Source organism: Brachycentrus maculatus, unplaced genomic scaffold (genome assembly GCF_059751285.1).
Source record: "Brachycentrus maculatus isolate JH-2025_06_01 unplaced genomic scaffold, ASM5975128v1 h1tg000180l, whole genome shotgun sequence".
NCBI classification, from domain to species: Eukaryota; Metazoa; Arthropoda; class Insecta; order Trichoptera; family Brachycentridae; genus Brachycentrus; species Brachycentrus maculatus.
In genome coordinates this window covers 829,893-857,298 of record NW_028280931.1, presented here as the reverse complement: position 1 = coordinate 857,298, position 27,406 = coordinate 829,893, and the positions used below count along the sequence as shown (strand labels likewise).

The window sequence follows — 27,406 nt, the reverse complement described above, 5'->3', positions numbered from 1 at the left end:
AATATTCAATTTGTTTACAAAGTATGAAACAGATTTTGAGTGCGTTAAATTTTGTTCACTAATTCTGGATTTGCTGGAAGACTTAGAGGACTCAGGCGTTTTCATATTAATATTTTTATTGATATCTCAACATAGATGAAAAAATCTATTGAGATAGGAAAATGGAATTTATGTTTTCAATTGAAGCGTGCATTAAACTTTCTGAAATTCAAGTATGTAGTATGGATGTTAATCATGCGTAGAATGAATTAAGCAGTGTATAAAAGTGATAATTTAAGCCAGCTTATGACGGATCGTTCGCCCTACCGTCTGGGTTTACATCTTTATTCCCATCTCAATAGACTTTTTCACGTATTTTTAGAAATTAATAAAAAAAATCATTTGCATAGCTTTTAGATACATAATAAGATCAACACTAGATCAAAAACACATAACAAAAATCAAATACACACTTCGTTTTGATATTTTTGAATATTTGGACCTTTGAATATTACTCAATAAAGCTGTTTACCGTGCTTCCATTGTCCATAAATAACGAAACTATGTATCATTCGGCCAAGTCATACATGATTATATGACTCACAATAAACAAAGTAGCTTTTAAAAATATTTTATTAAAAAAAGTGTATAATTTGTTAATATAAGTGTGAAAAATAAATAATTAAATAAATACATATAGCAGGTTAGGTCAGGTTAGATTAATAGTAAATGCAAATAACGTAATTCATGAATGCAAACAATTAAAAAATTTGGTATTCCATCACAAAACTTTCATATAACGTACTATACATATGATACATTTCGGGATATTGGGTATATCAACGTATCGATGTGAGGAAATGATTATTGAATTTAAAAAATGTAGGCTTAACGTTCTGACCTTACCTACATACATTAATATATACGTGATGTACGTACCTCATTGATTACTTTTTCGTGAGGAAATCATTTTAAATGTCGGTGATTTTTTTACATACCTTCTACATGCCATATCCCGCTGGGCATTATATTTGCTTACATAGGTTTACTACTCTTTTATTTAACTTTCTTTTTAAATTGATTCGTCAGTATGTACGTACGTTAATCAAATTTATATACTCGTATGTGCGAGTACATCGATGCCACAGTAACGTAGAACGACTATCACAAGTACAAAAAATGTATGATGTGTTGTATTCATCATTATATTCGAATATCGCTCTTATATCAATTCTACAAAGGAAAACCATACTTATTTATTTTTTTACAAAAATGTTAGTAATATTATCACCAAGTGAGTGAGGTGAGTGGTTATATACTAATATTACTAAGTTTTTGTAAAAAAAAGTTAAAATGGCTTACCACAAACTAAATGCTACAAATATTAATAATATTGAGAATAATATACCGCTCACTCCTTTCAACAACGTCATATATCAAAAACTGTCAATTTTCAGTTGTGCATGTTTTCGGAATGCCCAGAAAATGTACTTTATCCCAGCAAAAGAGGCATATTTTTAACTTAATATTTACCCGCTACAGGGCAAAGTGTTGTTTTTGCATTTTGAAGAAAAGGTATTTTTTTTTAATATTCTAAATAATTTTTAAATGGAGAAAAAACATTCAGATATTACCTAAAAAGATCTGATGCACAGTAAACAGTTTAAAAAGTGGCTTGATTTTTTTTTAATACATTTTAATATATTTTAACTTTAAAAACGATATTTTGAAAAATCAAGTTTTTTGGTAGATGACGTTGTTGAAAGGAGTGAACGATATTTAAACTTGCTCATAGATTCTCTTCAGATATTTATTTCCATTGAGAAATTGATATACATATACAATTTCCAATTATTATAGGTATCTTAACTTGAGATAAAGCTTCTATTGTTTTTATAAGAAAGAATATAGAAGTCTAAGTTGCCTAGGCAACTTGGTATTTGGTAGCTTAAGTAATCATTTTATACACTTTTGTAACGTTCACCATTCTACTCTTTATTGAACATCCATTTTGATTTTTTTTTAAAAAGAGATGTATGTATTTGCAAGGCAAGGTGAAATCTTTTCATATGTGAGTAGTTATTTGATAAATTTGGAAGTTGAGAAATTTGTGAAGTATAAAGCTTCAACTGAACATAGATGAAATGTGTTCTAAATTAGTTCACATATTTTTCCTTAGAAGAGAGTGTGAAATAGCATTTAACCAATACGGGTAATTCAATTTAAAAAAAAATAGCATTGTAAAATTTTAAGTTTTTGAGGTATCACTAACGCCATCTAGCGGTGAAAATCTAAACTATTCTTGGAGCTTTAAGGCTGTATATCTCTTCTTACTGGTGCGGTTCTCTGCTAAGTTTATACTTTCAGAATTTAATAACGTTCATTCTAAAGTGACATAGTTATTTTATCACACCATATACTTATATATCCAATGTTAAAAGCAAAATATCCCCAATAAAACTTAAGAAATCTGATCAAGAATATTTGATTTTATTTCAAAGAGATATCTCTTCAAATACAGTTATATGATTAATTCATAAATGAATATAAATAATTTTGAAAAAAAATCAGCATAGTATAGAAATACTTATAAGATTATTCCATATTGTGTGTTATTTTTGTATTATAGTATAAAAGTGAATTGGGATGAAAATATTATTACGAATGATGACAAAATTTCACAATTGTGTCTTTCTTTATATTCTTTTTCATCTACGTGGAGATATCAATAAATATATTGAACCTACCTTACCTAACAAATCCAAATATCGTAAACAAATTTAACACGCTCTTTAAACACCTACCTGGCTCCAGTTTTTTTTTTATTTGATATTTGATATTAGACTATTCGATCCTTGCTAATGAATGATTTTTCTTTCAGGGCAAATCTTTGAGTAGCGGGTCTGTGGAGAGGAAACGCGAGAGCGGGCAGCGCTGGCGGCGCACGCGCGATCAGGAGTTTGTGGATCACATGGCAGGGGGCGCTAGGATCGCGCGGGAAATGAGATATAACGCCGATACAGAAGAAGGTGATTATCGCATTTTAACGCAATTCATACTTTATAAATGTTTTAATCAAAATTAAAAAAATAAATACTTCCAGTAGTAAAAGTTCCTGGGTAGTAAGAAAAATAAACATAATGAATTTTTCATATAAATGAAGACATTAATTCACTTGTTTTCAGAAATATCAATTTGGTGACATATTGCTCACTCCTTGCAAGAACGTTATAATAAAAAAAACTTGATTTTTCAGAACATTTTTAAAGTTTAAAAATATAACACAATGTATTAAAAATAAATATCAAGCCACTTGTTGAACTTTTTACTCTGGAACAGATCTTTTTAGGTAAAACCTGAAGGTTTTTTCTTTATTTAAAAAATATTTAGTAAATTTAAAAAAATAATTAAACAATACCTTTTCTTCAAAATGCACAAACAACATTTTCTGCCCTGAGGTGGGTAAATATTAAGTTAAAATATGCCTCTTTTGCTGGGATTTAGTACATTTTCTAGGCATTCCGAAAACATGAACAACTGAAAATTGACGATTTTTTATTTATGACGTTCTTGAAAGGAGTGAACGATATGAGTTCAAAACATGTTGGATTTAAAAAAAAGCGTTTTTATAACAGAGACCCTTTTATTTGGATGTATGGAAGATCCGAATCCCAGATTATTTTTACACTGGAAAACACCTGAAAACATGACTTTCCATTTTTAATACAGCTTTTAATTTGAGCAATATCTTTGACTTTTTTATCTTTGTTATTTTACTAACATCATGTTTTATATTATATTTAATTTTTTGTTGACAGGCGAGAAGTTTGGAGATCCTGGCATGGAGGACCCTCACGATTGGGACAGTTTGTCCGCCAGGGTGCGCAGGCAAAGGAGGCTCCAGGCTAGGACGCTTATGCAGAGACAGAAGGGTGTGTATCTAGCAGATCTAGATCTAGGGGCTGATTCTGGTCAAAGCTAATCAAATCTGGTTGTATGCCAAAATATTTGACCAAAATCTACCCCTGTAATATGGACACATTTTATGAGTTGATCCAAATCAAACGTGGTGTAGATTTTTTTTTGAAAAAAAACACAATCTTTTCTTCTTCATCTTGGTGTGGGCCTTGTGGCCTGTTTCGAAGAGAGATAAGCCTATTCCGATGTCGATTCCAAGCTGTCAATTCATCTCTTGGGTGGTTTGTCCAAGAGTCTTCTACCTTGGGGTTAGCCATGAATTGCTAGGTGGGTGAGTCTAGATGGTTCCAGAAAAAACCTAAGGCTCCTCAAGCCTTTTCCCATCCTAGACTACTTTCACAGCTTATAAAAAGCGATTCAATATAATAGTTTTTTTAACAACTATGTTTTTGGACCGTTGTTAAATAAAATAAAAATATGTTCTGTTTTTATTCAGACTTTTATTGAAAAGACGAAAAATGCTATCATAAATTTAGATTTTGAATTGAAAAATCCTTTGCAGAATACCAAAATATTTCTTATTCTGAAAAATACTATTGATTGAAATGGGGTATAAGTAAATTCCCATTTAAAATGGACCACTATTTTTTCTCGCTAATAAAGATAAATAAATAGGAAGTTCAAATCGATTATACATTTTTAAAAAGCAAGTAAAATAAAGATTATATTTTTTGTACTTTTTGCAGCCTCATTAGCAAATATCAAAATCTTCTAAAATAATATTCTTGAATATTCACGAAATAAATCGCAATTGAAAGTACATACAATTAATTTAACTTAAGCCATTAAAAAATAATGCACTTGTGTTACTATGGCCATCATGTATAATAGTGTATATGTACATATGTACGTAGCACTAAAAATAAATATGACGCGGGCTCAGCTGTGCATATTACGATGACGAATAAAAAATATTTAATGATCAAATTAAAAATTAAAATTAATCAACCTCCCACACCTCTTCTACAATATTAGTTAAGTCCTGTACAGTCTTCGAATAAAAAGTAGTCAGATTTTAAAATGGTCAATTAGTATTATCGGACACTTCTTATAAAATGTCTTCTCATAAATTATCTGCTTCTGTAGTATAGTAGTTATCACATTTGGCTACCATCCTGGAGGTCCTAGATTCGATTTCCTGGGGGGTATAAATAAATAAAAGGTTTTTTCAATCAAATATTTGTTCAATATTAACCTGAATCAATCCCCAAAGCGCAGGATTGACATTTTTGCCTACATATAATTCATTTAAACCGTCATCCGCACCCAATGATGCATAGAGCACTACATCATATAAACTCAGTATTATCTTGATTGTTAACACATGAACGAAAGATGATCAGTCCTCCGCTTCAGGTACCAGTCCATGGTAAAATTGAATAAATATTGGAGTGAAAAAAATCACTTTTATTTATTTGACTTCCCCCCCTGAGAATCGATCCCGAGACCTCCAGTACGGTTGCCGAGCATGCTGACCATTACAACAACATTCATTTAATAAACAATCAAATTAACATTGCAATGTTAGTGCCCTATGCGCCATTTTGTGCAGATAAGGGTCAGTAGTAGTCTCATTAAATAACAGTAATGCATTTTTCGTATAGTTACTAAATTTGGAAGTCATATCCTGCAATGTCCACCAAGTTTCTGTAAAGTATTTGCCTGTACTTATATTTTAAAAGTAATTGTCAGACGTGGGAACAGTGTTAATTAGTATTGTCTTTGTGTGATGTCATTTTGTGTGCAGTGCATCGGAAAATTAATGATCATTTCAATTTACAAGTCGCTGGGTTTGGTATTAAATTAATAAAAACGTAATCCGTATTGTCTTTAACGGAATCGGGTTGGGTTACTATAATGATCCCAGTATCTAAGATGGATGTATCCGCGAAGATCATTGTGTAATAAAATGCATTGCCTTTGTGATCAAATCAAATTAGAGCCAACCCACGTGCGTTCCGATAATTCTAGTATTACAATGGTAGCAATCCTAATAGATAGTCCTACATGTGTTTCAGAACGTTGTGTTTTTTTAGATTAAAACTTTAATTTTATTCAGAGATCAGTTGAAAAATGTTTGAGGAGAATATTAAACGACGCCCCGTTTTGGAAGATTACAATCGTTGAATGCGGATATTAAAACGCGAATTTTTATGTAGGTTGAATTTATAAGAACTTCGTGTTTATTCTAGCATTGTTGTAAAGGAAAACGTAAACATCTGACTTATTATTTTTAGTATTAAACATGTTAAGTGCGCATGTTAGAAACTAAAATAAAAATATGACAAATGGGGGAAATACCCGTAACGTCTGGTCGAAAATTCGAATAAAAAGCATCACGTATAAATATAATGGCAGAAATTGTATGGATATAGGCTACATTATCAAATATTTAATAAGTAACCATTATTCATTATGTTGTATCCTATTTATTGTTTCGGCATTAACTTTGTGGTAAGACATGTTACAATAATTAAAGAAAACACTTCGTTTTTTACCACTTGAGTTTTATTATAGACTACATGTTTCAGAAGTTAAACTTCCATCATTCAGGTCTGTATAGTAACTAAAATATAAAATATAAAATTGTTCTATAAATAAGGAGAGGGGAAAGTAAGGGGAAGGGGTTAGTCAAGGAACAGAGTTTGAAAACAAAGGAAAAATTGAAAGCAATGGCGAAGAATTTTGAAGCAATATATTATTTAATAATATTATATTTTATATTTTAGTTATTATACAGACCTGAATGATGGAAGTTTAACTTCTGAAACATGTAGTCTATAATAAAACTCAAGTGGTTAAAAAACGAAGTGTTTTCTTTAATTAATGTTATATCCTTGTTTATATTGGGAAAAATATTTTCTTTTTATCGTTTTTGTACGACATTGTTAAACTTCATTCGATTAACGATTTTAGAATAAACTTATGGTATATAAACTTCTTGAAAAAGAATAGTTTTTGTTCTTTTATAAATTAATGAAATCAACAGGTTTTTTAATGTCATTAAAGTACTACGCGCTTAATAATAGTGGCCTCTTATTAAATAATACAACACGTTTTCATTCCGAGGTGGATAATGTTTCGATATGAGCAATGTGTGCGGATATATTTTTTGTGTATGTTTAGCAATTAATATCTACGTTTATTTACACGCAATTATAATCAATATTGCATAATGGATTTTTATAATATAGTCGTGAATACGCGCGTTACCGTTGTACTTAATATACATACGTGTACGTGAATAGAAGATATTCATTAATTTCCCTTTTGCTTATTCCTGGCTAAGCGATATTTTATGTATGTAATAGATTTTCCACTTTCTCAAGGTAAAGCGAGACAAGTGAGCTCGTTCAGTTTGAACAGGTGTCATTCCGTTTTTACACAATCCTCCATATAGATTGTGACGCGTAAATCCAATATTTTTTTCTATTGCAAACTAATTGGCTGACATTTAAAAATCTACGAATGCTAAATATCGAGCATTGCGTAAGCGAAATACAATACGGGCTTAATCCGATCATTTAAGAAAATCAATATTGATTTAGATAACACTATTCAGCGAATATACATTTTTCTAAAATTTATGTAATTAATTTTATGAAAGTAATTAGGACAAAAAGTATAGTACATATTTGTACACTTTTTTACAATATGTGGGTGTGTACAGAACGTAGTCAAAAATATACTTGATACTATATATGAATAGTTACTTAAAAGAGTATAGATAATAATACTTAGAGACAAATACGTGAAAATAATCAGAGGTTTTAAGATTTATTATTTTTAAAGACTTGGTTAGCTTTAACGGAATCTTGAAGTTATATTTCTGAGAATAATAGAAAATAGAACAAAAATCAGATTATCGCTTCACTTTTTAGGATATCCGTGACGGTTTTAATATTTGAGAAGGAACAAATTTTTCAAATTGCACTTAGTCTTCATTAAATACGGATTATTTATTTTTTGTTGTCGGTATCCAACGTGTTGTGCGGTTTTAATATGCAAACAATTTGACGAGCAACTCCGGCGATGTTCTTTCGTAGGAGGAGACTCATCAGTCATAGCGATCCGCGACGCGAGCAGGTTGTTCTGTACACGCTCATTGCGCGAGCTGCTAACTCCGCGCGAGATAATATAGCGATACTTAGGGACGTCGTTCAGTTCTAACGTGATTTCGTTTGCAGAAGCTGATTCGCTGCTAGAAAGGAAAGACGCTCTCACTAAAAAGCCGCTGGATTTCGATCTCGAGGAAGAGACTAGAAAGAAGGAAACTACCAAGTGGCTGGAGCATCACTTCGGAAGCGATTCACGCTCCTCTCGCGACTCCATCGGAGATGAGATAGAAGAAGCCCCCGGGACGAGTTACTTCAACGTGACCATCAAGTCTCAACCGGAGGCTCCCAACTCCAGGGTGCGCGAGCCGCCGAGGGTCATCAGTCCGCCCAAGGCTCGCGCGCCTCCCGCGCCCTCACCCGAGGCCCTGCCCACCCCCACCCGCACCAAGGGATACTTCCAGGGCGTGAGCGAGTGGAGCCAGCGCCGGGCCGAGGAGGCCAGACTCCGCGAGGAGATGTCTCCCAAGCCCGCGGACTCCCCGTCTCCCGACCGTGGCCGTCCTCTGCGCTCTCCGGCTCTGCAGAGAGACGACTCGGCTTACGTGTCCTCGTCCACGGTGAACGCTCCGTACCGCCGGCCGAGCCCCGAGAGGGCTTCGCCGTTTCAGAGCCTCGAGAGGCGAAAGAGCCCCGAGCGGGCCTACTCGCCGTACGGGCCACGCTATAGGCAAGGTCCCCAAACAAGGTACAAGACCCCGGAGGAAGACATCCACTACGAGCGCGGTCCGGCGCCGCCCGAGCGCAAGAGGGCCGCGGAGAGGAAGCAGAGGACTTCCGACGACAGCAATCGCTACGACAGCGGGTACCGGAGTCACTCCAGAAACGAGACGTCCTACCGCGAAGAGGTGGTCCAAGAGCCGCCGCCCGACTACTCGCCGCCGCGGGGCGCGCGGCCCGCCACGCGCTCTCGCTCGCCCTCGCCCTCGCCGTCCCCGCAGCCAGCGCGGTCCAGCAGGAAGCCGCCGCAGCGGACGCGCTTCGCGGCCGAGGAGCCGAAGGCGGCCGAGCGGCGCTCGGTGGGCGCCGCCATCGGCCAGTCCATCCGCAAGCTGGTGGGCAAGATCCGGTCGGCCAGCCAGGAGCGGCGCGGGCGCAAGGGCGCGCGCGCGTCGCGCTCCCCCTCCCCGCGGCGGGACCTCAGCAGCACGTACCGCCAGTACGGCAGCGTGGACAGCGACCCGCCGCGGCCGGAGCGCGAGAGGGACAGTAGCTCGCGAACCATGGACCGGCGCGGTCGGGCCGAGCCTCTGCAGAGGTATTATCTGGGCGAGGACCCCTTCGGCGGCAGTATCTACGGTCGCGAAAATAAGTACGACGGCGCGCGCCCTCAGCGGACGCCCAATAGGAAAACCTACATCAATGGACACAACGGTTCGAGTGACGTAGAAGATCACAGGTAGGATTTCCTTTTTTGTATTGTTAAAATTCAAAACATTTAATTTAAAAAAAACAATTGAACAAAGATATTGAAATATTTATTAAGGAGTTTGCATATTAAACTTATTAATATTAATTAAAGGCAATTGCTTTAAAATATTAAATAGAAACTAAACATATTAAAATTAGTTGAGTATAAGTATACGAATATTTATAATTATTTTTAATAATATTTTTTACAAAATACTGCTTTATTTTATAAAATTGTAGAATCTTCATGTAGATGCTTTAAAAACGTTAATATTTTAATATTTATGTGTTGTAAATAATTAGAAAAATAATTTTCCACCACGTTGTTTTACTGACGCTAAATAAAAGCTTATCGTTTCCTAACAGCTCTGATTTGTGAATTTTTTTGTTTACATAATATAGTATGATCGATGTTTTTTAATTTGTTCCTAAAAACCTGTTAATCTATATAAAAAATGTTCGCTTTTACAAAATGTTGTATTTAAATGTTCTAAAAATATTCACCAATTGCTTACTTTTTTTTAATATATAACGTAGCATTCGAATAGTCGCGTGTTTTTTCATATACCTGTGACAAGTAAAAACATTTTTACCGCAATCACAGCGCCATCTATTGAAAGTAAAAACAATACACGCAATGCTTAAAATTGCTGATGGTGGATAGCGTGCTTCTTGACAGCTGCCATCAATTAGTTTTTACGGTGTTTTCAATTACATTGCGGGTTAATAATTTTTTTAATATTTTTATTGCTTCAAAGCATTTTGAAATGAAATACAATTATGTGCTTTCATGTTCTTTATTATTCATTCTACCAAACTAAGCCACATCAACGCGTGGCTGGGTACATAGCTAGTATGTAATGTAATACAGTGAAATTTTACCCTATTTGATTTTTTTTGGAACTGTAAAAAAAAATGAGGGAAAATGTAAATATTGATAAAAAAAATAGCTACGCTACTCATTATCAAGCTCAGATATTTTAAATATTCTCGACGTAAATTGCGGAACAAAAAACGTAAAAGCTGGTCATACATCGCTCACTCCTTTCAAGAACGTAATAAATCAAAATAAACTTGATTTTTCAGGAGAACGTTTTTAAAGTTTAAAAATAAAATACAATGCACAATATTAAAAATAAATATCAAGCCACTTATTGAACTTTTTACTGTGCAACAGATTTTTTTAGGTAAAACCTGAACGTTTTTTCGTACGTATATTTAAAAAAATAATTAAACAATACCTTTTTTTATCAAAATGCAAAAACCAACACTTTCTGCCCTGTAGCGGGGTAAATATTAAGTTAAAAATATGCCGCTTTTGCTGGGATATAGTACATTTTCTGGGCATTCCGAAAACAAGCACAACTGAAATATGACGATTTTTGATTTATGACGTTCTTGAAAGGAGTGAGCAACATGTACTAAAATATATTGGGACTATATTGAAAGCTGTCCCACCGCATGCCCAGATCTGATACAGAAGCATCTAGGCTTCCTGACAGATCTGCTCTTGCTAAGCATTTTTTTTCAAACTAAGTTGCGAATTTTTTTAAATGTATCGGGACTGAAATAATTACACGCAATTGGCGGGGAAACGTTGAATCCGGGGACGTAAAATCCGGGATTCTCGCTATACGTGATATTATGAAACGCCAGTCTTGACCACAGTGGACTTTTAACAATCTACGAGATGGCGGAATGACGCAGAGCTGATATTATTGATATGACCAAAGAAGGCGGTCACAGTGGTAACATACCAACACAATTGTTCCGTGTTACAACTCGAGGATCAATAATATATTCTACGTATCAGGTTTGCCGTTCGCCCTACCCACGCGATCAATCAGGAGTTTTGCACTATGTTTTATACTTGTTCGGTTTTTATAAGAGAAAACAAAAAACAAAAACAAAAAAACGATTCAGCGATTTCTGCCCACGTGGAAGCCAGCCCGTGTGACAACGATTTGTTTGTTTATTTTTGCTTAACTTAACCTCACTAATGTGAAGGAGAACGGGTTCAATTAAAATTTTAATCATAATAATATCTTACGGAGTAATGACCAAATATATTGATATTGTATTATATTTATCCGCCTCCATAGTTAGTTAGGTGGTTACCGCGTTCGGAAACATTGCTGGAGATCCCAAGTTCGACTCGCATGGGTTCAAATACATATAAATGATTTTTACTGTAATATTTATTGAAAATTACTCTAATATGTGTCGGGTTGTGGTCCCGTGGTTAGTGTCGCGGACTCTTGAGTAAGAGTTTCTTGGTTCAAACCCACTCTACCACAATTAGGCCGCTTAGGCTCACAGAAACAGTCTGAAATTGAAGTATTTTTGTAAATAATAAAAAAACACAAATACTTATTAAAAATAATATTATTTATCGAGGCTGTCTGCTTCTATGGTGTAGTGGTTAGCGCTCCAGGGGACCATGATGGAGGTCCCGGGTTCGATTCCCAAAAGGGTCGAAATAAATATCAGTGATTTTTCAGCCTAATATTTATTTTATATGACCCTGGACGGGTACCTTAAGCGGAAGGTTGAGCACCTTTCCTTAGTGTATTTAACGATCAAGATAACACTGCTTGTATCCGATGCAGTGCCCTATGCATTGGATGCGGATAGGGGTTAGAAGAAATATTTATTGAATATTAACCTGAAGCGCAGGATTAATCACCTTGCCTTCATATAATTAAGGATCAACTAAACGTTACATCAATTTGATACAGTGCCCTATGCACCATTGAGTAGGGATAAGGGTCAGTGGCAGTAGTATTCCTTAGACATGACTAAGAAAGTATGGTGAATCTATTTGTTTACAATCGTAAAATGTTTTGCCATATACATATCATACATATATGTCACCAAATTGATATTTCTGAAGTGAATTAATTTCTTCATTTATTAATTTCTTCATTTATATGAAAAATTCAAAATGCTTATTTTTCCCACAAATATTTTTTTGGAGCTGTTATGGCGAATTGATTTCTTCATTTATATGAAAAATTCATAATTTTTATTTTTCCTACATATAGTTTTTGGAGCTGTTATGGTGAATTAATTTCATCATTTATATGAAAAATTCATAATACTTATTTTTCCTACAAATATTTTTTTGGAGCTGTTATAGTCATTGTTGTATAATTTCAATGTTTGTATGATTGATTGAGAGTTTAACAAACGTGTTTTCCGATATTAGATACACAAGCTCTACGAGTATGTAATTTATGGACAACTTTTCTTGCTAAGAATTATCTCATCGCAAGGCAAAGATGATTGCTAACAAAACAAATATTGACTTTAAACACGAATTTTGAACGTTAATTACTTTGTGTTCTATTCAACGTTGTAATTTGAAAACCTTGGGACGGATGTTACACGGTTTTTGTCATCTATTTGTGACTGAGATAATAATATTAAAAACTTGTACATTTTTTATTGCTAATACCTGTAGTATTTAAGGAACACGTCCTGTCGAAATTACGATCGTATATTTTTTACGCGACGTAAATAATAAATTAGCAGAATAGAATCGCTGCACCTCAAAATGGGTTTTAATGATTGAACTTTATAGGTAGGGGAGAACGGGGGAATGGCGGTCATCGGGTAATGTCGGTCACCGCAAATTTCGCAGAAAGTATGTATGCTACAATGATTTTTCACTCATCTGCTTGACACGCTTGACACCAGTAACAGTGCAAACGCACTTGTGCTTAGCTACGTTTGTTAAAGTGACTAAAATTTTAATTTGTCCAAGAAAAAAATTAATCTTACTGTCAGTAATTATTGTATGCATTATAAATCGTAAAAATTTTTTTTAGATTAAATCAACGGTTCATCATTTAAAATTTATATTCAATAATATCTATCAGCATTTAAGATCACCTTGCCTTCACGCAATGAGCGATCAAGAAAACACTGCATCAATATGATGATCTATGCACCATTGGGTGTGGATAAAAATTAATAAAAAAATATAAAAACAATTTATTTCTGTCAAATAATTTCATATTAATGCATAATTTGGGAATATCTGTAAATTCTTTAATTTAAAAAGAATTAAAAATAAACATATTTTAGGTGGCCTAGATATGAAAAACACGCTAATATTTTATGCATCTCCATATTAAAGTAGTCTGCACGTTTATCTACCATGCTGGAGGTACCGGGATCGATTCACAGGGTATTTTAATAAATATAAGTGGTTTTCACTCAAATATTTAATATTACCCTGGACTGGTACTTGAAGCGCAGGGTTTGCTCTATAATCACCTCTTATTCACGTATTTATCGATCAAGATCACACTTCTCATATATTGTATTATCACCATTGGGTACGGATAAGGGTTATATTTTTTTTTCAAGGCTTTACTTATATTTGAAATATGGAAATCATGATTAGATCTAATGTTTTACATAAAAAAATAAAATACTTTTAAAATACCATTTTTAAGTTTACCAATGTAAACACGACTAGTTTCGAGAACTACACATAATCTCATCAATGGGTATAAATACAAGATGTGATGTTATTTCACTTTCAGCATAACTGAGTAGTCCCCTTGCAAACCATGTTATGTTAAAAATTATGTTTTTTTGGAAAATAGCTCCATATTTAACATAATCTGCGAAAACTCGTTAAGTTAGGAATAAAATGGAATAGAAAAATCAATGCTCTTACAAAACTCGCTATGCCGATCGACAGTTCACGTTCTAAAATCTCTCGAAAAAGCTTTAATCGGTAGAAGTTTTAATATTCTACCGGTTGCTGCCATTGGCTAAAAAAACCTTAATGTTTTAAATGAAGTGTTTTTAATTTTTTTTTAAGGAATAACCCACAAAGTGTCTATTTTAGATGCTTGTCTGCAGGTAGTATAGGAAGGATAGGGAAGGTAAATGTGAAAAATACATCACAAACACCCAGACCTATTGAAAATAAATCTTTCTTGAATTAATTTTGCAATCAGCGGAAATCGAACCCGCGACGCCAGTTTCGCAGTCGAGCGTCTACCCAACTACGCCACGGCGCCTGTTTGCAATTGGACTACTCAAGTGACCGTCATTACCCTGTTGTCATCTATCTATTACGTCGTTTTGTGCGCGTGTTCAAGCGAGTTAATAAATATGCCGTAAAATCAAGGCGACGAAGGCAATAATAAAGATCTGGTGATATAAATCTCGTGCTCAAAAAGCAGATCACAAAGTGTTACTGCGTCAGGCGTCCCACCTGCAGCCGTGGGCAGTATAAAGGTTGTCGTGTATGGAACCTTCACCTTCGCATACCTAATAGGGATTCGCCAATGGCTCCATTGCACATTCCGTCTCATATGCTGTAATATCAGTCAATCAGCAAAAAATAATGACTAAGAAAACTGACAACCCTAGTCATTTGCGGAAATTGCAAATAGAGTCTCCGGTATCGTTACGTTAGACGATCACAACGGAAAGATAACGAACGCATCAACGACTTTTTTTTTAAATTACCTAACGTACAAGTGACTCTGAAATCTAGCTACGGCTTATACAATACAGTTTATCATGGCCCTACTTCGGCTTTATATATTTTATAGCCCATACCTAGTTGTTTCAAGTTACTATAATTTCTTGTAATTCATGACTGAAAATTCTAATTCGCTATCTCTCTAAAGGCGTGAATTTATACAGCTTAAATCAATGACGTAATGTATATATCTTTTACTAAACTTTTAGACATTTTTTATAACTTCGGAACCTAATGTATGGTCAAAATATTAAAGAGATGGGAAAAATATTTTTGGTACCGAATAAACGTAAAATTAAAATTATTAACACTTACATATGTAACTCGTAAAGTTCTTTTTGGAATCGATTCCATACGGAAGTTAACATCTTAAGTACGCAGTGTGGACTTTACTTCTAAACTTTTATTTCTAACGACTTTTGCGTTTGAAAAACGGTTATCGATCATTATTGTCAGGAAGTTTTTGTCAGCATGAGCTTAAATATTTTTTTTTGGTATTTGTTTGAAATATACGGAGGTTTCTGCTTACAACAAAGCTTAAGTACTTATTTCAAGCATAGAAGTCCCCGACGAAGCATAAATACAACTTCCGAAAATTTGGGTGATGTAGTTGTCAATCATGGGTAGAATGGTGAATGTCGCACTGTGTATAAAGTGTTACATTTAAACTAGCCAATGACAGGATTATCTCCAATTACAGGAGGTATTTTCATATAATTTTTTGACATCTCATCAAAGATGAAGAAGAATATGGAAGTCTGGGCATTTACGGGGTACACTCAAAATGTTGTAAATAAATTATCTGGTCAAATTATAAGCTTAAATAATAAAAATTAAATGATTTTTTCTGGCGTTTCTCATGTGTCCGATTATAATCCAGGATTCGGACCTCACATACTAATAAAAGAGTTTCTGCTCAATAAAAAGCTTCTTTTCATCTCACCAATAGATGTCTCTAGTGAAGTTCTAGTGATTCAAGTATTATGTTTCAAAATTGGTTCATATATATATAGAACTTCCAAGAATTTGAGTAGTGCGGTTGTCAATGATGGGTACAATTGATGAATGTTACACGTGTGTAAATTGATCACTTAAATCAGCCTTTGATGGTCCTCAGCCCCGTAAATGCCCAGATCTCCATATTCTTATTAATATTTATTGAGATATCAATAAAAAAATATCAGTTACACATAAATATTTTGGTTAAATATTTAGTTAGCAGATGAACGAAAGATTTTATTTCGATGTTTGAACTTCATTTGAGGAATGATTACGGTATTAAGAGTACTGGAAATAAACGTGTGATGAATATAAAGTGAATTAACTGTTTGTTTTAAAAAGGAGTGTTCAGGATGTAAAACGAATAAGACTCACGTTAAAAATATATACATGAACTCTTTGACCCAATTATTTTAAAATGTAATTTATTATAAATAAAAAACGTGCGTATAACTTGGAAAGTTGTAAGGAAACGTACAACTTTCCAAGTACATACTTATATAAAAATACTAGACGGTTTATATTCGAATCTCGCCATTTGCAAAATGAATTCAAGAAAGATTTATTTTCAATTAGTCTGGGTGTTTGTGACGTATTTAAATCTTTTTGTGTGTACATAAAGCAGCTAATACTCTGGTTGAAAGAAATATGGTTTAACAAGGAAACGTATCGATTTCAAACCATGTAATAAATATTCCAAAGGAATGCTCGTGTATTAATATATGCGATATTGTATGTAAACAATCGCAACCTTGAGTGACCTAGACATGGGGCTACAAGTGTATTATACTATAATACAAACAGTTGTAGGACGCAAAGATGTTTCTACGTAACCGATAGGGTGTTTCAAATCAATCGTGACTCGATAGACTACCACATTTTCAATACATAGCACCGTTTTTTTTTAAAACAATTGTTATAACATCCAACAACTTTATAACATCATAATATAATAAGATCGACTGTGATAAGACATCTTCCCACTCGCAATAAATTAAAATTCATTCATGAACTGCATTTTTCATCATCTTTTGTTTGGAGTTTGTAACTTATTTGGTGGGTATTTTAGTACCTTGGTTTGGAATATTATATCTTTATATATTTTTGTCTTTGCAAAATGTATGATTTGTGTAGGTTTTTATTAATGTCCTTTTAAGACGGAGTATTCGTGTATAACAAACTTTGAATGATTGTTTCTGAGACCTCAAAATTTGTCCACTGTTCTCGATGTAATAAGTGTGAAAGAAAATGACAGCCATAGGGAGAGTCACTTAAAGAAAACAAAGGATATAATTTATTGCATCATCCTACGTTGGATTTTTCATAGAGTCCGCCTATTTGTCACTAGAACTATGTTGCTAATACAAGTTCCAGGACTTGAATGTTTTAAATACGAGTATTTCTTCTTTCTACAATTTGGCCGACACTCCGTGGATGATCAGTGCATATTAAAAAGTATAAACTGGTTTTCGAGAACTGCTATTTGGTTATTTGTATAGGCACGTACAAAGTGACCTCTGACTTGAAACGACTAGTTTTTCCAATCGCAAATTGATTTTATCTCAAAATGATTTCTAAGTTACTTAGTCAATTCGCCGTGGGATACGGAGATTTAAAACTAGATTGAATGATTAATGGGGAGGCTGTTTAGAAAATAAACTGCGATAATTTTATATTCTCTTCTATATCCTATAGAACTCTTAAGATTTTTTTACTGTCAATAAATCGCTTCCGCTGTGTTTTTTCAATATTTTTTGTCTAACATGTTGTTCATTCTGCTTTTTAAGTGTATAAATAAAAGCGGCGGCGCATATGAAACAAATAATTTACAGTCATAGCTTTACTAAAAAGTCATCAATAAATCAAGCTTTTTCAACGAAAAATAACGCTTTTAGGATAAAAACGCTTATTAACTAAACATAGTCTTAAAATATATGAAAGATAATAAAATGAACGATGAAAAAAAATAACTGAAAGATTTTTGCAGCTAACAAATCGGAAAATCTGAGTGCCACATTGCTACATGGCTAAGTGCAGGTAAAAACTTTTTTTAATGAATTTTACACACAGATAAAGAAAAAAACAAGCAAGAACACTCGAAAAACAAAACATGTAATCAAAAGTGAGAAATCGTAGAACGTTTACTCTTTCCTTTAACTGTAATACGTAATATAATACATGATTGTATTTTTTTTCGTTTTTACTTATGTATACGCTCAAATTCTCTCTAATTTCAAACGGCTGTATAAAGTTCAAACTTTAACTAGTTTAACTGGTCTGTTTTCGGTTGGTTGGAAGATATTGCTTCCTTGCCATTGAACGTTTAATAAATAAATAAATAAAATTGAGCTCGAAGCTTGCTTAGTACAAAAAAATATCAACCTCAACCTAGTTATAATAAAACATGAGCAATATTGCGTGATCCATGCCTATAAATATTTTTTTATAAAGTATAATAAAGCTTTCAGTGATTTATTCGGATATTTATTTCTAATTATACCTATCTATTTTAGTAAGGATTTATAATTAGTACGTAGAAAAACATGAAACAAATTAGTTCTATAATTAGTAGTATTATTTTACCGAGTAAATGTTAAATTCAATTTTAAATAAAATAATTGGAATTCATATTTTATTAAATGATAATGAGCATGAGCATGTTGAATTTGTTGTTAAATTTTACTTTTTTCTTCTCATTCTACGAGAAACAATAGACTTAAGACACACATAGTAGATTTGGGAGTGAATTGATAAAGGGTATAACTATGTACAAGGGTCATTAATAATTAACAATAAAATTATATTTTTAAATATCCATCTTAAATGTTTTCCTTAGAATTATACTCGTACATCATTTTAAAGCTTAAAACTAATTATTTTTTTCTACATAATCGTTGTCTCTGTCTAAACACTTTTGAAGTCGATGTTTCGAACTCAAGAAAGAGGTTATTCGATTTCTTAAAGGAATGGCGGTAGAATTTTATGACTTGGGTATACATAAGTTGGAACATCGTCTGCAAAAGTGTTTAGACAGAAATAGCGATTATGTAGAAAAATAGAATAAGCTTTTTAAGCTTAATAAAATGTATAATGCTGAGGAAAACATCAAAGATTCATATTTAAAAAAAAACATGGGAACGTCATTTTATGAATGAACTCGTATGTGCGATAATTCTTTTGACGGTTTTGAAATAAGATACATTTTATCGTAGAATACCTAATCCTAAAGGAAGATAAGATTAAGAAGAAAAAATACCTTTATCCATAAGTAAGATAAATCTTTGAAATATGTATAGTAGAAAAAATGAAGCTATTAAATAAATGTTTTTATTCATGGAAAGTACTCGTACATTGTTTCGTTGTGGCTGCGCGAAATCTACGCCTATTAATTCCAATGACCCGCACTTTTTACACACCTCCTGATGTGTTTATTATTGAACATTTCTCCTTTCTCATTCCTCGTCAGACGTCATTTCCCCTGGAGCTACGTGCTGAGGCTGAGGAATGGCCAGATACCAAATTTCTCTCGGTTTGGACCACTTTTGAGTGGTTTATCAAACGTGTTTAGTGTTTAGACAACGCGACGCCGGCGTAATCCTGGTCAATGATCCAAATTTTACAAGACAAACTCAAAATAGCCTTAATTTTCAAAATAACCTTTTTAACTCTAGGCCACGGGACTTATTTTAAACTATCGTAAAATATACGACCATAAGAAAAACTCACATTTCACCCAAAATGTTTTCTGAAAAGATTTAAATAAGTGTAACATGTTTCTTGAGAACTTTTTATACATTCTTCTTCAAACCCTTACCCGCATCCCAATAGGGCACTGCATCATATGAACGCAGTGTTATCTTGATCATTAACACTTGAAGAAAAGGTGATCAGCCCTTTGCTTCAGGTACCAGTCCAGGGTAATATTGAATCAATAAAGTGAAAAAATCACTTATATTTATTGAGACACCCCTGGGAATCGAATCCGGGACCTACAGTACGGTAAACGAGCGTGCTGACCATTACTCTACGGAGGCGGACACTGTTTATAAATTACGATTATAAAATATAAATTACTTTACACATAATTGTATATATTTTTATATGTGCCTTTTACCGCATGTTTTTTTTCGAAGAAAAGCGTAATTTTTGGTCTTTAATAAAAATATATAACCCTCAAATACGTTTTATAAATCATAAACTGTATTAGCTTTTTAGCCTTAATGGCAGTTATATATATATACATATATACATATATATATATATATATATATATATATATATATATATATATATATATATATATATATATATATATATATATATATATATATATATATATATATATATATATATATATATATATATAAATATATATAAATATATAAACATATATATATATATATATATATATATATATATATATATATATATATATATATATATATATATATATAATAATAATAATAAAACCCTTATCCGCACCCCAATGGTGCATAGGGCACTGCGTCATATAAACGCAGTGTTATCTTGATCGTTTACACATGAAGGAAAGGTGATCAGCCCTCCGCTTCAAGTACCAGTCCAGGGTAATATTGAATAAATATTACAGTGAAAAAAATCACTCATATTTATTCTTACCCCCCCTGGGAATCGAACCCGGGTCCTCCAGAACGGTAGCCGAGCGTGCTGACCATTACACTACGGAGGCGGACAAATACCTAACTTAGAAACATACTATTATCAGTATTTTGCACTAATGTTTGCGTTCAGAATTGAATTCATTAGAAAAATGTTCATTTACTAAAATGAATACTAGGAATCTTTGATCCAAGGAAACGAAAACTGATAAACTAGGCTTTACTATCACATGTCGTATCTAGGTACGTACGAGTATATATTAATGATATTTTGTGAAGGCCTACTTTCCTTGTAGGAATTCCACAAGAGGCAGGTCATAGAACACATCGTGTGCACTCACATGTACATCCACCCGCCAGTACCTACATTTGAGAGTAGAGACTTATGTAGATAAATTTTCATAGGTCAGGTTGTCTTTAACCTTTAATTTGATTTACCAACAAGATTCGAGAATATCGAATCGATTAATTAGTGACAAGCCCTCCGGGATTAGAAAATCAATAAAAATAGATGGTGTATTTAGTCAAAGTTTAGAAATTTGTTAAAAGAGAAATCACTCGTGCAATTTGATGTCATGTTTTGGTCGAGATAGTGTTAACTTTGAACTTTTTTTAATTTATTTTTTTTAAATTTAATACTTATTAGAAAATACATATACATAATCGAGGATATGTACTCGTTTATATATACTACAAGTAAAAGATTTTTTTAACCTTTATATATTTAGGTATTTATTTATACATAAATAAATAAAGGTAAATTTATTTATTTATACATATACTGATATTCATTCAAAACTGGTGAAATTAGAAGTATCATTTTAAAAAAATGTTATTTTGAGCTTTCTATTAAAAAAAATATATGTGAACTAATTCTGAATATATCTCAAATATTTTTAATTGGAAAAGACTATTTACTCCCTAAATTCTCAATTAATGGTAACACCATCTGCTAAAATTTTACGTCTATCAAAATTACAACTAACTTACGAAGGGAATCTTACAACAGTGGATATTCGCATCTCTAAAAATTAATGCATTGTAGATATTAAATAATAAATTTGCAGAATGATGAACTTTACACAGATGTATAAAGTGATCATTTTAGGCAGCCAAATGGCAGTTCGTAAGCCCTGGAATGATCAGACTTCCATCTCTCTTCGTGTAAAAACAATATATGCTTCATTTCGGTTCATACATCTTCAATATAACAAAGTGTTTATTACGTTGCAAGTAATTAACAATTTATTTATTATTAGTTTCAGTCTGAGTGTAAAATAACTTAAACTATTACATGTTACAAACATATATAGAATTAAGTTCTTAGAAATTTGCATCGGAAAATGTAGTGCGTCCGATGTTAGCGTTTCCAAAAGAATCATCCAAGGTTTACCACTTTATTTTATAACGCGAACACGAACCATTTGTGGTAATCAAAGAGAATTCTATTAATAAAATGACGCTATCGTTATGTAATTCCGAGAACTTTATGACAATAATTCCAAACCGCTTACACAAAGATTCATAGAATTTTAAATGCTGATATTTTCATATAATATTTGCATTCAAACGATGTTATTGTTCTGAGATTTGCTGACAGTTAAAGCGAAAAGAAGACAAAAAAATATGCGATGAATATATCGTGTGTATACTGGCGAAAAACGTAAACTAGATAATATCGGGTTGTGGACCCGTGGTTAGTGTCGCGGACTCTTAAGTCAGAGTTACTCGGTTCGCACCCACTCTACCACAATTTGATGTCTATATCTCTAGTAATGAGTCGCTTAGGCTCACAGAAATAGTATGAAATTGAAGTATTTGTGCAAATAATAAAAACACAAATATTTGTCTTTACAAATAAAATATGAAATTTTGACTTAATGATGGAAATTATAACGTTTTCATCGTTCAATAAACTGACAAAATACACTAAGAAGTTTGAAATATCATATTAATGTGGTTTCAAAAGAAAATTAAACTTTAAGTTTTAATAGCGGGTATTTTATTCAAGCTAAAAGCTTTAAATAACAGGGATTATTCAAACAAGGATTTTAGCTCTGATTTTTTTTTCATGTTTTAAGGACAACCACACAAAGAAGTTGGTCCTTATTATTATCTACTAGCTATTCAAAATATGTAAATTAATTTGTTATGGCACATAAAACCATTATAAATAAATATTGATATTGTAAACGAAATACTAGATGGAACTTTTAAAAAATCCATTTTCTTCGCACTTTATAACGTCAAGAATTGTTGCTTTTTCCTTGCAATGGATCTTTGTCAGACGGGAGGAATATCTGATTTAACATACTCAACCTATAAAGGATTGTATTGGACTCGTTTTGTGTTTATAACAGCCGATATAATTAATATTTTCTTTAGGAAAATTCGCTTTTGAAAAAACGTTATTTTCGTAAGTTGGCAATGAATGAGATCCTGTGACGTCATTCATTGCTGTCACGTGTTTCTGTAAACGATGGAATTATTTAATGTTAGTATCGTTGCTAAATTATTGGCGGCTCTATTTGTTGATGTCCATAGACAACCCTTTCACCCCCCCTCTCCCCTCATATTTGTATAACACAAATGGTAGTGTAGTGGTAAACAAACAATCCATACTACTACTATAACTGCTCTATAAACCATAGACAATAAACCAGATGACGTCATAAAACGTTCGATGTCGGAAATTTGATGACGTATGCCAACGCACGTTTTTCTTTTTATTCAAATATGTAAAGTTTAAACATAAATATCTCCCTATTGATAGTCTTGTGATTTTTCATATTAATTTATTCGCCAATAATCCAACATCTTGACAAAGGCCTATTACAACATAGACATTTTAATCATTTATAACTCTGTTATTTCTTTACAGAAGAAAAGAAAAGTACCTACCGATTGTCATTTGTTTTTTGTATAAAATGAATTTATGTTCCAATTAAAAAAAAAAAAAAAAAATAGCCAAACGAGATTCGAATGAATTCAGACGAACAGGTACCTCCGTAGGTAGGAACCGATTGTATGTGGGTAAATGCGAAATTAAAAGTACATGCCTACATACTTGCCGCTAAATCGATGCCGCGAAATTGTTTCACAAAACCCGTTTCTTCTCTCCCACATAGGTGGACCGGCTCGATTCAATCCCTAAGAAAGTAAAAGCAATTACCCAATTTTTAAGACACCAGCAATGTGCTCTTTATTTTCTCTTTTGATTTGCAAACGAATTCGCGAGGCGCACTTGTCCGTAAATATTTAGTACTGTGCACACGTTTGCTCGTAAATATTTAGCACTCGCATGCGGAGAAAACAAAATGCCACACCTTCTCAAAAGTGTTACAGGTTGACGGAGTTTGACAATTACTTTGTTAAAGTAACTGTTTTAGAGAAATTTAAATGAGATTAAGAGGCATGGAGAGTCGCCATTATTTGGAGAATAAAAATAATTTGTTAATCGAATAAAAGTCAATCATTAAAAAATAGAAACAATGCAATATGGAGCGAAGGCAAAATAAAGGAATTTGTAAGCACAATATTTTGAGTGTGTCCAAATCATTGTTTGCAAACCTGGGTTTGTCCACTTAGGGATTATTTAAATTGATATCTCAACAAAGATGTCAACATGCACCATTCTACCCATGATTGATAACCACACTAATCAAATTTCAATTCAAGTTTTATTTATCCTTCAATTTATGGCACCTTCTTTTACGTACGACTTCTCGGCACCCTCTATGGTTTAGTTGAGTAGGTCTCTGCTAAATACAAAAAAACTTACCCCAGAATTCCTGAATTTTGCTACACTTTTGAGCTATTTATATCAAGATTTTACTACACACTTTACATAAACGATGTTTTTTTAGACAGTAATATGGAAATCTGGACATGCACAAGCGATACAATTTATCATTGCCTGGTTTAATAAATTTTGCTGTCACTTGTAACATGTACACAATTTATCGAAATTTGAGTAATGTGGTTGACAATCATGGGTGGAATGGTGAATGTTACAGTGTATAAAGTGATCCCCCACAATCTCTATAAAGTTCTTCATTTATGTTCCGATATCAATAAAATGTAGATAATTCATTAAAATGAAAAACAACAAACACATTTGATTAAAAAATACAAATTGCATACTTGATATTATACAGGCGCATAGGACGAACATTCGAAGACATCCTAACCGTTAACTAAAATAAAAGATTATTCTTATTATAGTTTGTAAAAACTCGATCTGTAAATGAGAAAACACTCGTAAAAAAACTCACAAATCATATATGTTTATCCCAATTAAATTTAAATTTTTTTACGGTCAACTTTTTTTGATTTTGAACTATCTTTTTTTTTAATATTTACTATAGTATATATTCACTCATTTACAAATAATTTAAATGTACTTTCTTGATGGTTGAATCTTACAGGCTTCTTATCTGTAATTGTCGATTTTTTTATTTAATTTTTATGATCTCTCTTGGGCAAATAGGCTAACATTTTTTTCTCTACAGCATAGATATTAAGATTATCTTCCCTCCTACACGTACATGCCTCTTGCAAAAATAATAGCTATTCTAATTGTAATCCGATCGTGGAGGCGGATAATGAAGCATTTTGAATAAAAAAATATTTGCGTAGTTGCAAGTAACGAATGATTAAACCAAACTTTGAAGCATATAAATAATAACTCTATTATTAAGCCAAATAAATCATCTATCATAAATCCACATATTATAATAATTCTTAACGTAAATTTTAAGTTGATTTTCCTAGTTTATTTGGTTTATTTTTGGTGAAAATTGCAAATAAAAATGTAATTTTTTGTTCCAGGACAAACAATTACACAACCACCCTTGGAAGATTCAGCAAGTCCACTAGCCGCCTGGTGAACGGCAACGGTACCGACGATTACTTACGAAACTCCCAGACCCTCCCGCGCAAACTGCACGATGAACAAATCCAGAAGAAATCCAACTATCAGCAGTCATCTTCCCCGGCGAGGCAGTGGGAGAACGATCGTCTCACCAACAACAAAAGGTCCTCTAGCACCATCAACGTATCCATCGTAAATGTGACCCCTCCCTCTTCCACCCTGGGAGTCAGCAGACCTACAACTAACGGCAACGGCATTCAAGGACCTATCAAACCCGCCAGGACATACAAAGCTTTGAACAGAAGTAAGAGTTTCAACGTTCACGCTATGGAACCTTTGAATGACACGCACAAAACAAGTTACTTCAACAACTCCGGTCGCCTCAACAGCTCTAATATTTACAAGTCCAATCCGCATTTGACTCGTTTGGACGAAACACCGGAACAACTGAAAAGTCCAGGAATCGTTTCGATCATCAGCAGAAGCCAGAGAGATCTGTCTAATGCCCTACAAGAGGAGGAAGAGGAACGCAAGGAAAATCTATACAGCAACAGATTCACCAAAAAAACATCTTACACCAATGGCCTTTCCAAACCCGCTGAGAATGGTAATGTTAACGATAAGAAGAAAATCTTCATGAAGGGATTACTAGAAAGGTCTCCGGAACTATTCCAAGCTTTACACGGAGATGATGAGATTGACGGGATCAACGGTAGAAGCAAATCCCCCACACCGATCTATAACAGCACTCCGCTGAAAAATGGTTTCAACAAACAGACCCATTACAAAGAAGATTTATCTTACAAGACTTCGGACCCTTATCGAAGGGATACTAGTTCTCCGTACCGGCCTTTGAATAATGTAGACAAGTTTAAATCGGCCGAAGGTTACATCAGTCCCGGATACAATGTCGTAAGGAGAGGCAGTGCCAATAGTGATAATTTCTCGGAGACATATCGTACTTCGTCTAGATCCGACGATCCCAGAAGACCCAGCGTGACAAATACTGTTCAAACGGTATCTAAGAAAACCATTCCTTCGAAGGACGGAAGAACAAAAGAGACCATCGAGTCCACGGAAACAACGACAGTAACGAAGAGTCGTTATATCGGCGATCCCATGTCCAATCTAAAGTACGTCGAAAACGGTGGACGGTTAAACGGACTAGATCATAGAAGAGGTAGTGGACAATCCAACGAGAGGCGCGGAAGTAACGGAGTTGTGATAGAAGTAAGGGATTACAGAAAATAAGGATTTAGCGCTAAATAATTCTCCCAGTCTTAACCCGTATTAACAATTCATCAATAGTGAATCGAACAAAGTATATGTGTCAGGTAACTGGATAAAGTTTAAGATGTGGATAAGATATAGTAAATTAACAAAAGTGCAAACAGTTTATCAAAAACTTACATAACGTACACACGATACATAATTTAATCTTAAATTAAATAAAAACTTTTCTAATACATAAGATAGTTTATAATAATAATGGCCATAAAATTTCACAATGTATTTAAGATACATAAATTATGAATGTTACATTATTAATAAATTTATTTAATCGGTAAAATAATACTTAATGTACACAAGTTGTATGGTATGTACTCATACAAATAATACATTGATAGCTACTGTGAAATGGACTGAAAATGGTAGAAGACCGTCAATCTTAAAGAAAAAGTGTTTGAAAAGTTTAAATATTCACGAATAACTGAATAATCACATAAAACACGAGATATTTTAAATAAAATCAGTATTTTAACATTTATCGTTCACTTAACCGATTTAATATCATGTTCATTGAGATATATTAATCAAAAGAAAAAGATACCTTGGTCTTGTATAAGTGCCAAAAATAATGTGAATATATATATGAGAAAATAAAGTATCCATCATGTGTACCATT

The 27,406-nt window shown here is 33.3% G+C and overlaps 1 protein-coding gene across 5 annotated transcripts in view; it reads left to right on the top strand.

Moving 5' to 3' along the window:
* The window catches only part of chas (chascon), a 232,952-nt gene extending 205,546 nt beyond the window's left edge, over positions 1–27,406 (top strand). For 3 of the 5 annotated variants that reach the window (XM_088262431.1, XM_088262430.1, XM_088262429.1), the window contains exons 8-11: positions 2,861–3,008; positions 3,798–3,911; positions 8,145–9,471; positions 25,458–27,406. In XM_088262431.1, coding sequence (XP_088118557.1) covers positions 2,861–3,008; positions 3,798–3,911; positions 8,145–9,471; positions 25,458–26,751 — 2,883 coding nt within the window. In that variant the 3' untranslated portion in view covers positions 26,752–27,406. Of the gene's footprint in view, positions 1–2,860; positions 3,009–3,797; positions 3,912–8,144; positions 9,472–13,065; positions 13,129–17,977; positions 18,028–25,457 lie in introns of all 5 variants that reach the window. The other 2 variants (XR_015837748.1, XM_088262432.1) reach the window with 2 other exon arrangements.